The following is a 15,160-nucleotide window of genomic DNA, read 5'->3' on the forward strand; positions in this document are numbered from 1 at the left end:
CGATCCGCTGTGCATTATGCCTACGTACAAGCCTCAAGTACCGTGCATTACGTTTGCAATGCACGCGCATTGCGAAATAGAAAGTGTCGATAAATCTCGATATTAGTTGGCGTTTTATCGCAGGGAGTTTTAAAGTGTGAAAACGGCTCGGCTTTTCTTATCGATCGTTCGTCGACGGTTTTATAATCAGCTGATTATACAAATCGCAAAGTTAAATTCGTGCGTGGCAAATATCCAGGGAGAAAAAAAAAAATTAAAAGAAAAAAAAAAGCAATTGCGCAATTAACGGTGCACGCTTATATCCGTGCGCGGTTTCGAAATTTTATTTCGCAGAGCAAGCGAAGTACTTAAAAACGTTCGCGTGCGCGCGCGTTCTTTTATATTTCATTATAGCCGATTTTGTTACAAATATTTTATATTACATGAAATGCTCTCTTGTATAATTAAACTTTAAAAGATTAAACGGTAACATTTCGAACGTTAATGAACGGCAAGGTACAATCAGCGATTGACGTCGTTTTAATTACAACGTGCATTTCCCTGCCGCGCGGACAGCGTGTACTCGATCGCGCTTATTAAAAATGAAGTGCTTATTTGCAAAGAAATGTTTGACAAGCATTGGCATATGCGTTATTGTCGCCGTTATGCATGGCTGTCGATTGCGTTTTTAGAAATTAATACACGCGTTCTCTCGCGGCTTGCGCGCTCATTGTTTTGGCGCTCTAAGGGTCAAGCATGCACACATGACACTGTTCAAAATTTTTCAATACGTGAATCACGAAAATATCGACGCGCTGTTTCTTCTGCAATTATATTTTTCACGCTTTCGAAATTTAACATCTTGGAAAAAAAATAAGTAATTATAATAAAAGTTGAAAAGCGACTTAAAAGAAAAAAAAAAAAGAAATAAAATAAATGGACAGATGTTGCTTCTGTGCGTCTTTTTAATTTTCATAAAGCATGCTGGATTAAACTGGCGAAATAGCGCCTTAATACGACGTAGATTATCATACCGTATAATTCTCGTCTTCATTAGAAGCAGACGAAATACTGAGAATGAATGCGGGCGACGTTCTCAAAAATTTATAAGACACCACCCGTCGCACCCTCACGGTGCAACTTTCCAAGCAAATCCTTACAAAAGCTGTCTCTTTCCCAAGTTTTTGTCTGGCCCTTTACTTGCGTGTCACACCCTCGCAACGCACCCTTCTTCGTGCCCGCAGTTTATGAATCTTTTAACAACGCATTGAGGCACTGAAAAGCGACGGCGTTCTTGTTCGACGGGCTTGTTTACAAAATGTTTGTAATGCATTAAAAGCATGATAAATTATTATCAAACTCGCGTACATGCAGATGTAAATGTAAGATAAATAATTTGCCGTTCGACTTGCGAATGTGAAATATTTTATTGCGATGAATAAAATAAATTCGATTGCAAAAGGATCGAAAAAGATGTTTAATGTCTTTCAATATTCGAAAAAGAAAAAGATGTTTAATGTCTTTCAATATTCGAAAAAGAAAAAGATGTTTCATGTCTTTCAATATTCGTAAAACTAACAAGATATTTTTTTTATGTTTCAGCGATCATGGCGCACTTCTTCTTCCTCGCTGCTTTCTTCTGGCTGAACACGATGTGCTTCAACATCTGGTGGACGTTTAGGTAAGTCGAGATTTATTTCCCGTCATTGCTACGTTTTTAGCAGATAAGGTCTTTCAAGCCCCAAAGTGCATAACTCCCGATGCATTTGCGCGCAATCCGTTATTTAGTAACAAGTATACAAAGCGTAGCTGCTAAAGGTAGTCGGGCAAGGCATCCTCGTATCACGAATATCTGAAACTTTGAAACTGATAATGCTCGATAATTGGAAGGCTCTTAAGATCGCGTCGCTGTCTTTGTAAAACAACCGGAACTTATGGCATGCCATTATACTGGCAGTATCATCGATGAAAATATTTAAAGATAATACGGGAGGGAAAAGAAAAAAAATACTTTGCAGTACGGACATTCTAGATAATGAACAATATTATTTTTACGAAAGAAATTAGGAATTTTTTTCGAACGAGTAAATTGCAAGGAAAAGTGAAATAGTTACCGTAAACGAACAAAATTGTTGCGAGTTGGTTGGATAATACTTTTATTTTTAAAGAAACATAAAATATTCAGCGCCGACAAATATCGATGCGCGATAATCGCGGAATAAATTCTAATTAACGTGTCGCTTCATTACGGGTTGAAATAATTATGCAATGCGAATAAATCGTCCGTAGGCAAGCGAGCGATTATAATAATTGAACTAAATTTCAGGAGAATTCTATATGTTTCTTGCCTACGGCTCGTTGTGGCTAATTAAAGACCATTCATCCATACGTAATTATAAAAAATAGTAGATTCCGCGAGAGAACGTACAAATCACAAACACAATTGTGCTCTCGTTTATAATCGCATCGCTCGTATAATCTGAAATTAAAGCACTACACAGGCTACATAAAATCGTTTCACATGATCCACATAATGGTATTCTTTGGCTGGAATTTCTACAGCATATTTTTGAACGAAAATATATTACTTTCGTGGCCCACTGACCTGTTGTTAAAAAAAATAAAAATAAATTACACGTGCAAGATTAAAGAAAAACAAAAGAAAAAAAAAAAAAAAAGAAAGAAAAAATTTAAATGAGCTTAGTAATTTTTATTCCAAATGTTCTATCTTGTAATAAACTTCAAACGAGTGGATTAAGAATGTAATTATACATCGTGATCTATAACCGAGAGACACATAAATACTTCGATAACTAGCAAGTAGATTGTTATCGCGATGAGAGCTTTGCTCGCTAGGGGAGCCGAATGCACGAAAGATTGGATCAGGATCACTCGGTCGACTGGTTAATGCAATGCAACACGGTCACTATAACGGGTCTTTACCTCGTCTCGTTCCCGGTACTCGTGGCTCCACTCTCTTCTCCGTTTTTGTCATTTTTTTTTTTTTTTCCTCTACTGCTCCGTTTCTCGTCGTGTTTCTTTATGCGTTATTTTCATCGAGTCTTCTTGAGAAAAACTTATCCACCGTCTGCATCTTGCTACGCGTAATTATCTACGCTCGCAATTAGACGCGCCGATTTATGACACTCGGTACAAAGTAAATCGATAACAACCTCGGCTGTTGACAAGAGTGTTAAAAAAAAAAAAGGGAAAAAATTCACGCGATTGATTTTTGTATAAATTCTCTTTCTCTCTTCTGTTTTATGCGATTAAGCGAAATTAATGAAGCCGGTTTTATATTAATTATTTAATTTTCTATTAATATTCGGGATAATATATTTAATCAAATTTGAAATATATTTAAAAAATTCAACATTTTTTATACAATTTATTTCTGAAAAAGGAAATTATTTTTACATATATTTTCGTCGATAGAGTGTGAAAAATTGAAAAGTAGAAATAATTAAAAAAAAAAACAAAATATATATTTAACTTTATATCTCAGATATGAAATTTTTCCTGAATTATTTAACGAGGTATTGCGACACCAAGCATCTTCTCTAACATCGTATCGTTTTACCGAGCTTCCAAGAGAATAACACGAGTCAGCGGTAAGAAAATAAAGCGGTGCTGCGCCGTAACTCGTCGCGCGAGACACGCGGCACTGTTCCCCGACCCTGTGCTCGAAACGACAAAAAGCCGTGGCTGCAATTTAATACTGATCACCGTAATACATTGTTATTTCGCGTTATTACAATGCACGGAGTTGAGTGGACCAAGGGGGGGCAGCGTCATTCCGCGTGACTGTATCGCGCAATTGTGTTATGCAAATGGCGCATTACGTAGTCGCGACACGGTCCGGATGAGGAGCAACGCTCCTCTTGAGATGTACCTGATTCGGTTCGAAGGAAATCGGCCATGGTGTCCTGGTGGACCTCGCCACGCCGTGATTCATTCCCATCCTGTTCGCCCCCTCGCGCGATCACGGCTCGCGGTACAGAATTTCATCACGCTCTGGGAGGAGGAAAAGAGAGGGAGGAGGGGTTTGTCGATCATGGTAATGGGGCTTGGCTTCATTTCGTGGAAAATATCTTTCATGCAGCCACGTACCGCGGAGGTCAAAAATACGCGGGGCAGAACGATGGAGTTTCGTTCTCGTGCGCAAAGAGCCTCGGCGTGAGTTGTAGAGGCTTCGCGTGATTCATTCGAACTGTTCTGGCCGCGCGAATCGGTACTCATCGTGTATATATATGTAACACGAGGCGAGAGAGGACGGGAGGGTAAGAGGAGGCGAAATGTACCGCGGTAGCTAACGAGGCAAGTTGGAAACCTCGTTTGGTATATCTCAATACTTGGCGATATGTACAGAGATTTAATGCGAAATCCAACGGCAATAAATGTTTCAATTCCTCTATAATTATATACGTCCGTAGGAACTCGCGTCGCGTTATTATTTTCAACGAGATATCTGTCGGGGGTACGGTGTAGTAAGTTATTGGTCTTATTAAGGGTCTCTCGGTGTAAAGTAATCACGCCGTCATGCGAGCCGCGGAGGTAGTAAATAATCGGCGGGGCGTTATTCGGCGCTCGATCGAGATCTTGAAAGTGGAAAATAGCAATTTCCTCCGGCGAGGAGAAATAGATTTCTCAAGATGCCGCCTCACTAATTCCGAGATATTCGATACGGTCAGTTGCGCGAGAGCTCGAATCAAAGGGGTCCGCGGGTACGGGCGCATCCGGAACAAATCGAATTTGAACAGGGAGCTCACAATACGCGGAAGTCCGAAGCGCCCAGACTCCTAAAAATGCGGATAAAAGCGGAATACGGCCGGAGGTAGCGTGCGCACTGAATTTTCAAGCTCGCGCGATTCATTCGGTCGGTTTGCTGCCAGCGGTCCCGCGGGAAACGCATTCATGACACCACCTACGGTCGTATAATAGACTGCGGGATGGAAGCTGTGTCGGTGTGCGCAACGACGATCCGTCTATCTTTACACGAGCGGGTCGTTGACTAGAAGATCAGTCGAGGCCTTTGGCTTTTAGAGCCGGTAGTCACGTTACGTTAACGCAATTTGCATGCATTATCTAACGTGTAACGAGCAGCGCCGCGCGCGAAGAACAGAAGGTGGGATATTAAAGTCATTAACCCGCTCCAGAAAGACGAAGCGTAGCGTTTTTTTTTTTTTTTTTTCTTCTCCCTTGCGTAACGCGGAACTTCCTCGCGTACGACTGTGTGTAGTAATCAATTTGGAGATTAACTCGACGACTCTTAGCCTAGAAATATCCGAGAACCTACATTTCGGCCTCGACGTGTTTATAAATATATTTCACGTGCGTAATTGCGTATATTTTTTTATCGAACGCTTTCGCGGAATAAAAATTAATTTCAAAGCTAAAGTTAATTCTAAATTCTATAAAAGTGATGCCCTGCCACTTGTGAGTTTAATGATTGCTGTTGTAAAAGGGAAAGCTTATCGTCGAAGTAGGACAGTCGCCGAAATGATCTCCAGTCATTCGGAATCGAATACCTGTACGCGCAATTTCGCTTTGCCGCTTAATCTCGCTGGATTCGATAGGTCTCGAGGTAAGTCGGGGCTACTTCGCCGTCCCCGGCCCTAAATTAGCTTAACCGCTTGACTTCGTACTTCGAAACTCGACCTGGCAGGAACTTCTTCGTCGAATCCTCGTGGCTGCGGCCGCCGCCGTCGCAACAAGATATCTCGCTGACCGTCGCGTTTGCGGTCGTGGCCGTCGGTTTGCCATGGTTCCCGCATTTGCCTGTGACTGCACCGGCCACACGGATCTCTCGCGAGTATCCCGCCGCACTCGAGGCAGAGCTCGCTATATCCCGGACGAGCGAATCCACTCTTAGGTTTGTTGATTTTCGAGCACCGACCCGTGGAATCTCAAATACTGTCCGCGCAGCACTCGACGGCGTCTGCTGACGACGACCGCTCATTATTTGAGTAATATGGCAATTAGACACTTCGATTCGGTACACTCGGTAATAAATAGAAATGAAGCTGCTATTTCATGCGAAGCGATAAAACGACTCCTGCTCTCTTAACGTTTTATGTTTTTTTTATATACATATTTACTTAGAAATTGTGCTGCGAGTACAAATGGCCCTCGAGGGAAATTATTCGTGCAATGAGAAGACCAATGATTCGCGACAAGATCGAATTACGTGAGATGTAATTTCGCGCGGACGTGATCGATGTTGAGAGAGGAGGCTCTTTTCTGGGGTAGACGAAATACATTAGATTCATCGGCGCCGCAAGCGGGCCATTGTGCCTTGCGAAATTCGACGAGTATTTTCTCACGCAGGCCTAGTTTCGGATATTTGGGTCACCCTCCTTTTGGCAACGGCGCTAACGTTCGACCGAACTGTCGATAGGCGAGGATCAAACTATTTTTAACCGCGGGAATCACACGCGTACCTTACGAAACGATAAAAGAAATTAACGAAATTGAAATTGTCAACGAGCAGGAATTATATAAATCCGATCGTGAGGATTTAAAATATTCGGCGATGCGGGAATTTGTCCGGAACTCATCAATGCGAAATTCGGAAGTGAATTAGTGGGAGAACCAAGGGGGAAGTAAAAAAAAATTCAGCGTCTTTGAAGAACCGGGGAAGGAAGATAACGAGCTACTCTCGAAAGCAGAGAAAGGAGATTAATAGACTATCATTATGACACGGTCGCTATAAGTCCGGTATGCTTAATCACGGTATACTTAATCTCGTCGTAGCCTCTTAGTAGATTAAGCGCCTTTTTAATTTTAGCGTTTCGCGGCTGATAAGATGATAAATGGGGGTATTAACAAATTACGCTGTCACTTAGAAAACGAGGTGTAGTTTCTCGGAAGAAAATATTTCGATTAAGCAGATCGAGTTACTTAGGTGTACTTTGTTAAAGTGCCAAATTCTACGCGCGCATATATTTATTCTTGAAACTCTCGTCAAGAAACATTCATTAGCGCGCATAACGACGTCGTTTGTCAGGAAATCACGTCAAAATTCCTTTTAATCATTCGCGTACACTTTCTAACACACGGCCGAAGAAATCGAGGCGGCCAGTTATCGAGCGCGAGATAATCGGAGCTAATGAACTAGTCCTTCGGGAGAACAGAGGCGACTTCAGCGAACCGTCCTTTAATACAAGACACACAACGAACACGCGATTTCTTTATGTAGGATGATACACGCCGGCTTTGTTTTACGTTTCGCGGATCTGACTCGATTATTGTTTCCGCGGAGGCTTAGAAATTAATCTCCTCGTTGCTTATTAGAGATGAATTCGTTCTTTCGAGTGGATCATAAAATTACTAAGTTGGATAGTTTTAATAATTAAAGTATTAATTCTCGATTATTATTCTTCGAAATTTTTTTTTTTTTCTTCCGACGAATTGTTACCCGTGAATTTTTCCTTCGTTTCCTTCGTTTTCTTTGATTTGTGAGAATACTTTAATTGTTACAAAGAATGTATTGTATTTATTACTGCACTTCCACATTACGTAAGCGCGCTGGCGGATTTTTTTTTTTATCTGGAAACGAACGGTAGGGATTTATCGAACGCGAATTGGGCCGGCGGATATCGGCTGCGATCAAAATGCAAATTCGCGTGGAGACGAAGGAAGCTGAATGTGCGCGTCGAGGTCAAGTATGTGCGTATCGACGGCACTCCAGTTGGAGCGGCCGTGGGAAGCTGCGCTTGGATGTTAGGTAATTGAACAATTTCTCAGAAAATAGTGGCGCGAGAGGGTATCGAGATCACGGGAAAGAGAACGAGGGAGGGCGGGAAAAGGCGGAAAGCGTCAGGCGCGGGAAAACGCACGACGCAGTCTTCGCGTGCAATTAAATGTAACGGTGATGGCATCGGGTTTCCATTGGTGGTGCAATGTCGCGGGCTCTGCTAATTGGCGCAACAGGAGGTGGCGTCGAACGCCCTTCGGTCGTTTCTGTCACGGAAGCCCGAACACAAGAAAATTACACGGATCGGCCGGGTGAATTCGATTTACCGCGCCTGACATTGTCCCCGACGACGCACTTGTAGGCGAATATCATTGAATGTATAACGCAAACGATAGGGCGTGTTCATTAGGGACGGATCTCTCTATGGAGCGCTTCCACTTGATACAATTAAATCATTTAACTGTCTGGGTACTGCTAGTTGGCGTCCTCGAATACCGTTCCACTCGACTACGATGAAAATATCTAAGAAGCAAGTTAGAGATTATCAAACGCAAGTAACAGTTTGAAAAATATTTTTACCGAAAAAAATGTACATGGAAAATTTTTTTTTTTTTAATCCTAGAGCGATTGGTTAGCACTCGGTTATTTGTTCCTTTTCGTCCTGATAAAAATTTTACTCGTTTGGTACGTACGATGGTATTGTTCTCGTTACTAGTTGGTCATATGTACAGCGTGGTTTTCGTCCGAAAATTCGAGAGGGTTAGCGGCACTCGCTTTGTTGAACAATAACGTCTATGGCACAACGCGTTAATTCGGCGATGAGCGAAGCGATAGACAGACATCGCCGGCGGTCGACAGAGCGTAAGAAAAAAAAGGAAAAAAAAAAAAAAAAGGGAAAAAAGAGATCGTCCGCGATGCAGCGGTGGTAGTTGGTGCAACGGCCGTGTAGAAACTCGCGCGCGCGCACATGCAGCCGCAAATGACATCAGGATAATTTTCCAGCTCGAAAATCACGGGACATACGGAGCAGCCACCGTGAACGCGCAACGTGCCGCTGACACTTCAACAAGTGGATACACGCGCACGTGTCGCCGACAGTTTTGACATGTATGCGTGTGCATGCGTGTACGTGCACGCGCGCGCAATCAGGAAAGAGAGAGAGAGAGAGAGAGGAGGCGCGGGAGAAAAAAAAATGTAAACGACGCGAGAGCGCAAGTTCATCGAACCGCATTGGTCATGAAAAGTCAGTCGTTGATACGAATGCTCACCGCGGCTTACCACGCGTGTTTAAATATTTTTAGTTGACACCCACGCCACCGATCCGCGAGAAGCCAGGAATACGGTCGGCGTTCGCTCTGCTAGTTAGCATTTAACGGTGTGTCGTTAGCGCACGAGTTTATCTTCGTTACAATTAAGAGCGACGCGAGTTGAAACGATTACGCCGCACGTGTTCATAAAATAGGATAAGCCCGGAAATGCGATGTACGGAAAGTAATTTCTAAAGAGGGACGCGTCACGTTAACATACTTTTTATCGTGTCGCTTCTTTATTCAATTATCCCGGCCTGCGGGGTAATTCAACACGGCTCCTTACTGCAAGCAGCTCGTACAGAACGTGTTGAATTTCATAAATCATCGGCACTCGTCATGGGCCAACAATGAGGAGCCTTCGCGAACGTACGCGAGAACAAAAGTTGCTTTGGCGTGGGTGTGCCTTCAAACACCACTATATCAAGAACGGGTTCCGTGAACAGACCAAGTAAATCATGAACGGTCGTTAGAATTCAGTGCCTGGTTCTCCCGAGACCGGAACCGGGAGAGAGGAGAATCTTAGCGAGCGGTGCCAAAGATTCGTTCCGCGGCGTGTACTTCTTGTTACTTTTTCTTTCTCTCCCGTTCGACTTTTTTCCTTTTCGTCTGCATATCTCACTCTCTTCTATTTTGATTTTACTTTATGCAAGCATAATCCTTCCTTTAATTTAAAAAAAAAAATAGGCAAACGCGTAGCGGTAAAATTCCGTACACGCTGTTATCGGATTTCGTCGAAGAAACCACTGTTTAATCCTGTTAATTGATTTAACGATATCGGTTTTCAACGGGTTTAATATTTTATCCAACATCTCTCGGCAATTAAACTATTATTGTAGCAAAGACGTGTAAAATGTAAAAAAAAAAAAAAGAAAAGATAAAAAGCTACGTTATTGCATGCTTTTATCACGCAATTTGAAAGGACCTTTCCGCTCGGTGCAATCTTCGTGCGTTCTTAGATTATTCCTCGTTTGCCGATTTTCAGGAATTCTCGTTATGCCGCAGCGTAATCTCACGTTCCATCGTACTTTTTCCACGTGCTTTCGTAATCACGTTAAAATTCCTCCTCGCGGACCTGCCGCCCTCCGGATCCTCCGAAGCGTTCGCTTCGTTAGCATACGTTAATTTGTTGATAATTAATACGACGGCAATTACTTGGCGTTTCTTCGCTTTGTACACGAGGCCGGGGAGATCAACAGAGCTAAATTTCTCGTCATTATCTCTCGCGCATTCTCTTCGTTATGTGGCGGCGTGTACCCCGGGTCGAGCGGCACGCATGTGCGAGCATGCGTTGCCGGGCCCGTGCCAAGTTACACGACAATCTTTCCCCGCATCGCCGTTTTCCATTTTGCTGTTTCGCCGTATTCCTACGATAATATTATGCAACGGCGAGACACATAAATTTAGAGCCACCCGGACGCGCGGTTACTCGTGACATAATTCGACAATAAACCGCAAACGCTTTTACAAGCGGTATTTATCGCGCGCCCGCGATCGGGAGAGAAAATCCGTGCGGCTCGCTAAAAAAAACATTCGTTGATTTTAAGTCCTCGTCTTAATTTCCTTGCGGGTAACCGTGCGAGCTGAAGTTTTAACTTCCTTCCAAAGCCCGACTCTGTTAATTAAAACCCGCGTAAGATTCAGCCGGTCTTTTCGCCCTTTCCCCGAGAAACAAAGCCGGAAAGTCAGGAAGTGGATCGATCAAATTTCAGTCAAGTTCAACCAACAGTCGGGAGGCGAAATCAGTTTTCCCGACGAAGTTGACGTGCCTTTTTCTTCTTTTTTTTTTCTTTTTCTTTTTGGCTCGACAAGTTCTCGTGTACATCGGCCGTAGCGCTGCCTTGGATTGCGTTCGCTTATGCAGGACAAAAATTTCAATTACGCGACGGAACGAGATCGGGAGCGGCGAAATAAACGGCCGGGGCGGAAAACTCGAAGCGAAACGTGACACGACAGTTTGAAGTTGTCCTCGCGGGCTGCTCGTGCGAGTCGCGGACATTTCGTATCCGTATTTATGAACAGGCTTACGGGACGGAAATCAAGCGAGGAAGGTATTGCACCGATGCACGAAACGACGCGGCCCGACGAGTCTCCGGCGAGCCCTCGGAAGCGTGACATTGTCAGGGATCGCATTGCACGATACGCTCATCTTCCATGACCGTGGCTCGTAGTGATTGCATGCTTAGTCAGTCAGGGTTGGCTGAATTTAAACCGGTACGGTGCAGTGGCAGATACAATCAGCGGTTCACCTCAGACCGCCGATCGAGCGATTTTTCAATTTGAAACGCAATATAATTCCTTCAAGCATTACTTTCCGCGTGTTGCTCGTCCATAAAATGCATATTTAACAAGAAATGATATTTAAGTACACATACCGCTGTGTAGTTCTGATTTTTAATCGACGGCCCTTTCGTTCGTTGGGTAACAACGTACTTTTCTTAGCTTTCGTACAGATATATAATCACTCGGTTGAATCTTGAAAAATATATTTAGGAAAGAATTTCGAGTCGCGCAAAGAACACGTTTACCGCTCGCATTTCGCTGAAGTTTCATCCTGTTCCTCCGCAAAATGAGATCGTTTTTGCGAGAGCCGGTCAAGCCACGCGTGGTGTAGAGAGCTCGCGGAATGACGGCCGGCGACGGAGGAGGAAGCGAAAGGCAAGACCGAGACGGACGCACGACGGAGGAGAGTGCTGGGAAGAGTCGTCGACCTCCGTGGCCGCAGGTTGCACCTGCATCACCTGCGCCCAAGTCGGGCCTCGCCTTCGCACCTTCGCGGCTCTCGGCCGCTTGATCTCGCAGAAAAAGCCGCCGGTCCCGGCATCCACGGCGGGATCCGGCGCGAAACATCGCGCACGTGAAATTCTCGAAAAATCCGCGAGTCCCCCTCCTTTCTCGCGTCTTTGAAAGATGCGGCGGCGCGGTCGGATGCAACCGTGCGAGGCAAGAAGCTCCTCGGGTATGCCGTGCAGGTTGTTCGTTTCCCGGTCGAACGCGCCGATAGGAGAAATTCGCGGCTCGAATTCCGTCCGTAGATAGGCGTCGTAAAATCCCCGTGATTTGCACGGGATGCACTCTTGCGGTTCTTTCCATCGACGGAATTGTTAAAGCGATACGAGGTAAATTTCCTGCCGAACACGTGTTTTTTTTTTTCTTTTATCATCAGGTATTCTTGTGCGATTATTTTAAACATAATTTTCATTCATTTCGGTTTAAAGAAAAGATTTAAGTCTTTTTATTTAATTTTAATTGACCATCTTGTGCTGATTGTTAACGTTACATTTATGACTGGGTTCTTATTGTTTATTTCTCTTTTTTTTTTGTTTTTTTATTGCTGCTTTAATATTTTTATGTAAAAAGAACATCTGGAATTGAAAAGCGACGAAATCAATGCAGTTTCCTCGCAAGATTTTTTTGCCTTCTCGTAGAATAGAGTTCTGGCTTTGCAGCATGTGCAACATGTGCGCTTTTGTGCGTTGTAAAGAGGAAATGCACAACGCGTTACATAAATTCACATGGACTATACTCGAGGAGTTCTTCCCCGCTGTTTTGTATTCGACTGCACGAGGGAAGAACGTCGTTCGAAGCCGAGCATCTGTAACGTAAAACGTAAAACGTGTGCGACGTAAAATTTTAAGGTGAACTCACGTCAAACACATCCTGGAGGAATAGGAAATATTTGAAAATATTTATTCAGAATCGTGTTATCGTAAGTCACAATTATTACATAATTTTTTAAATTTTTTGATACAATTTTTTATCTTAAATCGTCTTTATTAAAAAAAAAAACATAGATTTTCTTTATATAAATATTACGAACAAACTTATTACAATATTCGAAAGCCTGCAAATTCAACGATACTCGAGTCGTAATTGTTACGTTTCTCGGATGTATTTTAAACTCCACAAAAGACAGCAATATTCGCAGTGAAAACGTCATGTTACTTATGGTGGTTTCAAATGCGCAAAAGGCAAACGTCATATGAAATTTTCCGCGGTGCACTTCGCCTCTCTGGGATAGGTGGAACGCGTGAAAGAGGTCGCGTAACAGCGCGGCGCGAACATCCCGCGCCTAGCGTGTTTCTTTTCCGTCCCTTTGAAAGCGTGGAAATACAAATCCGGCGTTGTGAATTTCGAAAACCGGGTTTTCTCGTCCGGCGTCAAGCGGCGTCTGCGAGACGCCAGCGCGTTTTACTCGCGGCTCCCATCGCCGATGATATTTTCGTACTTGAATTATTTCGTAATACTTTTGTAAGGGCATGGCTAAATGTAGTTCAGAGAGTTTCTGTCAGTTTCTTATTGCCGTTGGCTTCGTGCCACCTAAATGGGGGCTCCCGCGCTTCTCTCTGTCTCTCGCTCTCTCGCTCTTTTTCTCTACTACGCCCGTTAGAACACAGCTTCGAAAATACTTATAGAGAAAACGTCGTCGGTGCGTGTTTATTCGCGTTTTTACACCGGTTTGTATCGCTTACACGGTGACACGGTGATGTAAAACCGACGTCAAGAATACGCCAGGAAAATAACTGATATTCGAGATGGGCGATACGTTCGACGTTATACAATGCCCACGCAGATAACGATCCTTAACTCGGCGCCCGAGTGCGTTTTATCTGCAGCTTGGAATGCCCCCTGCGCCTTGTTGCGCGTTAAACCAAAGTTCACACCGCTTATCGGTGATTGTTGAAATAATTGCTCTTGCCGCGCGGTGACGATAACGGTAACGCGACACGCAATTCTCATTCTCAGTTTCTAGACCGAGAATACTATTGTCGTAGATGCTATCGAGCCTGTGCATTCATTGTGCTCTTGAATAAGCTCATTGTCGGATTAGTTAATACCGAGGAGGGTTACGGGGTCAAAGCGGACATGGCGAGTGATAACGGTGCGTTCGACTTTTCTGCGCGCGAGAGTAAAACTGTTACATCCCGATGCACTTTACTGTTTGACATATTTTATTATCATTGAAAAGATATTTGCAACTTTTTTTTTTTTTTATTTTTCTTTGCATTAAAAGCGTCAATCTTCGACGGTGAAAAGAGTCGAGCGACAACGCGTGAGCTAGGGCTTCGAGTGCGAAGATCTATTCGCGTCGCGGCGGAAAACTCTACCGGGACTTTTCTACGCGGGCACTTTTCACGAGGTGCCCCCGGTCGGCTGCGAGAAATTACACGCTTCGAGCGACGCACCGCCTAATTGTCGATCCGGCAGAGCGAGGTCATCGCGATCTCACGTTTAACCGCTCTCCCATTTCCGCGAGGAAATGAGAAAGGGCGCCGCGCGCTTTCCAAGAGGCCCCGAACGAGGCAGCGCGACTAGCCAGCCGATCGGAAGATTGGCGGCGGGTGGGTTCACTACGTTAATTAACCCTGATAATTGGCTACGTGCCAGCCGAGTGCTTGCCTCGTACGAAACTTTTTAACTTCCCTCTAATCTGGACTGCGACATGCAGCACATATATACATTATACATTTCGCAAAGTCTAAAATTTCTGTTCGACGGGAATTCGTTCTCGCTGGAGCGACTGTCGGAACAATCGCGAGCCTGCACGCCGGGTGTTCTCGTGAATTTTTATTTTTCATAAAATTTGAAGCGATCGCGCGCACCCCGCCCGCCGTCAAAGTATCGGCGGATCAGTCGAAAGAACGACGAGATATTTTATACGGGCGTTTCGTCGCGCGTCGCGGCACCGCCGCTGGAATATTCTCGGTGTAATAACGAAGGTATGCCCGCCCCCTCCCGCCGCGGAAAATTGTTGGAGGTCTCGTTCGAAGGGACCAAAGCGACGGAATTTTCACGAGGAGAAGCACATTCACGAGGACGTACATTCCGCACACGTAGATGCACTTCGTATGCAAGTTTCGTCGCCGGCTCTGGACCGCCGCGTCCGGCCTCTTTATTTCAAAAATTACGCGTTTCTCGCCGCGAGTAATGACCCGGCCGTTTATCCGCGGACATCTTGCGGTATGTGCGAGCTCTGAAGGAAAGCGCGTTCCTTTCGTCGGCGAACGACGAGAGCGTCGCGGATATTGCATTCTTTATTAACGCAAACGAAAACGTTTTTAATCAAATGAGAGTACGCTTTGAAAACTTTCTCGTTCTGTAACTTTTCATAATCTTTCTACGGGAAACTCGAGAATCAATATCAGTTCGCATTGTCTTTCATTAATATTTTATTAAA

General features: G+C 44.2%; 1 protein-coding gene across 1 annotated transcript in view; it reads left to right on the forward strand.

The window, feature by feature from the left end:
- Positions 1 to 15,160, forward strand: part of Mthl1 (methuselah-like 1) — a 114,480-nt gene that overhangs the window by 43,059 nt on the left and 56,261 nt on the right. Inside the window, exon 4 of the mRNA XM_070667176.1 lies at positions 1,582 to 1,660. Coding sequence (XP_070523277.1) covers positions 1,582 to 1,660 — 79 coding nt within the window. The remainder of the gene's footprint in view (positions 1 to 1,581; positions 1,661 to 15,160) is intronic.

Source organism: Cardiocondyla obscurior, linkage group LG15 (assembly GCF_019399895.1).
Source record: "Cardiocondyla obscurior isolate alpha-2009 linkage group LG15, Cobs3.1, whole genome shotgun sequence".
Lineage (NCBI taxonomy): Eukaryota > Metazoa > Arthropoda > Insecta > Hymenoptera > Formicidae > Cardiocondyla > Cardiocondyla obscurior.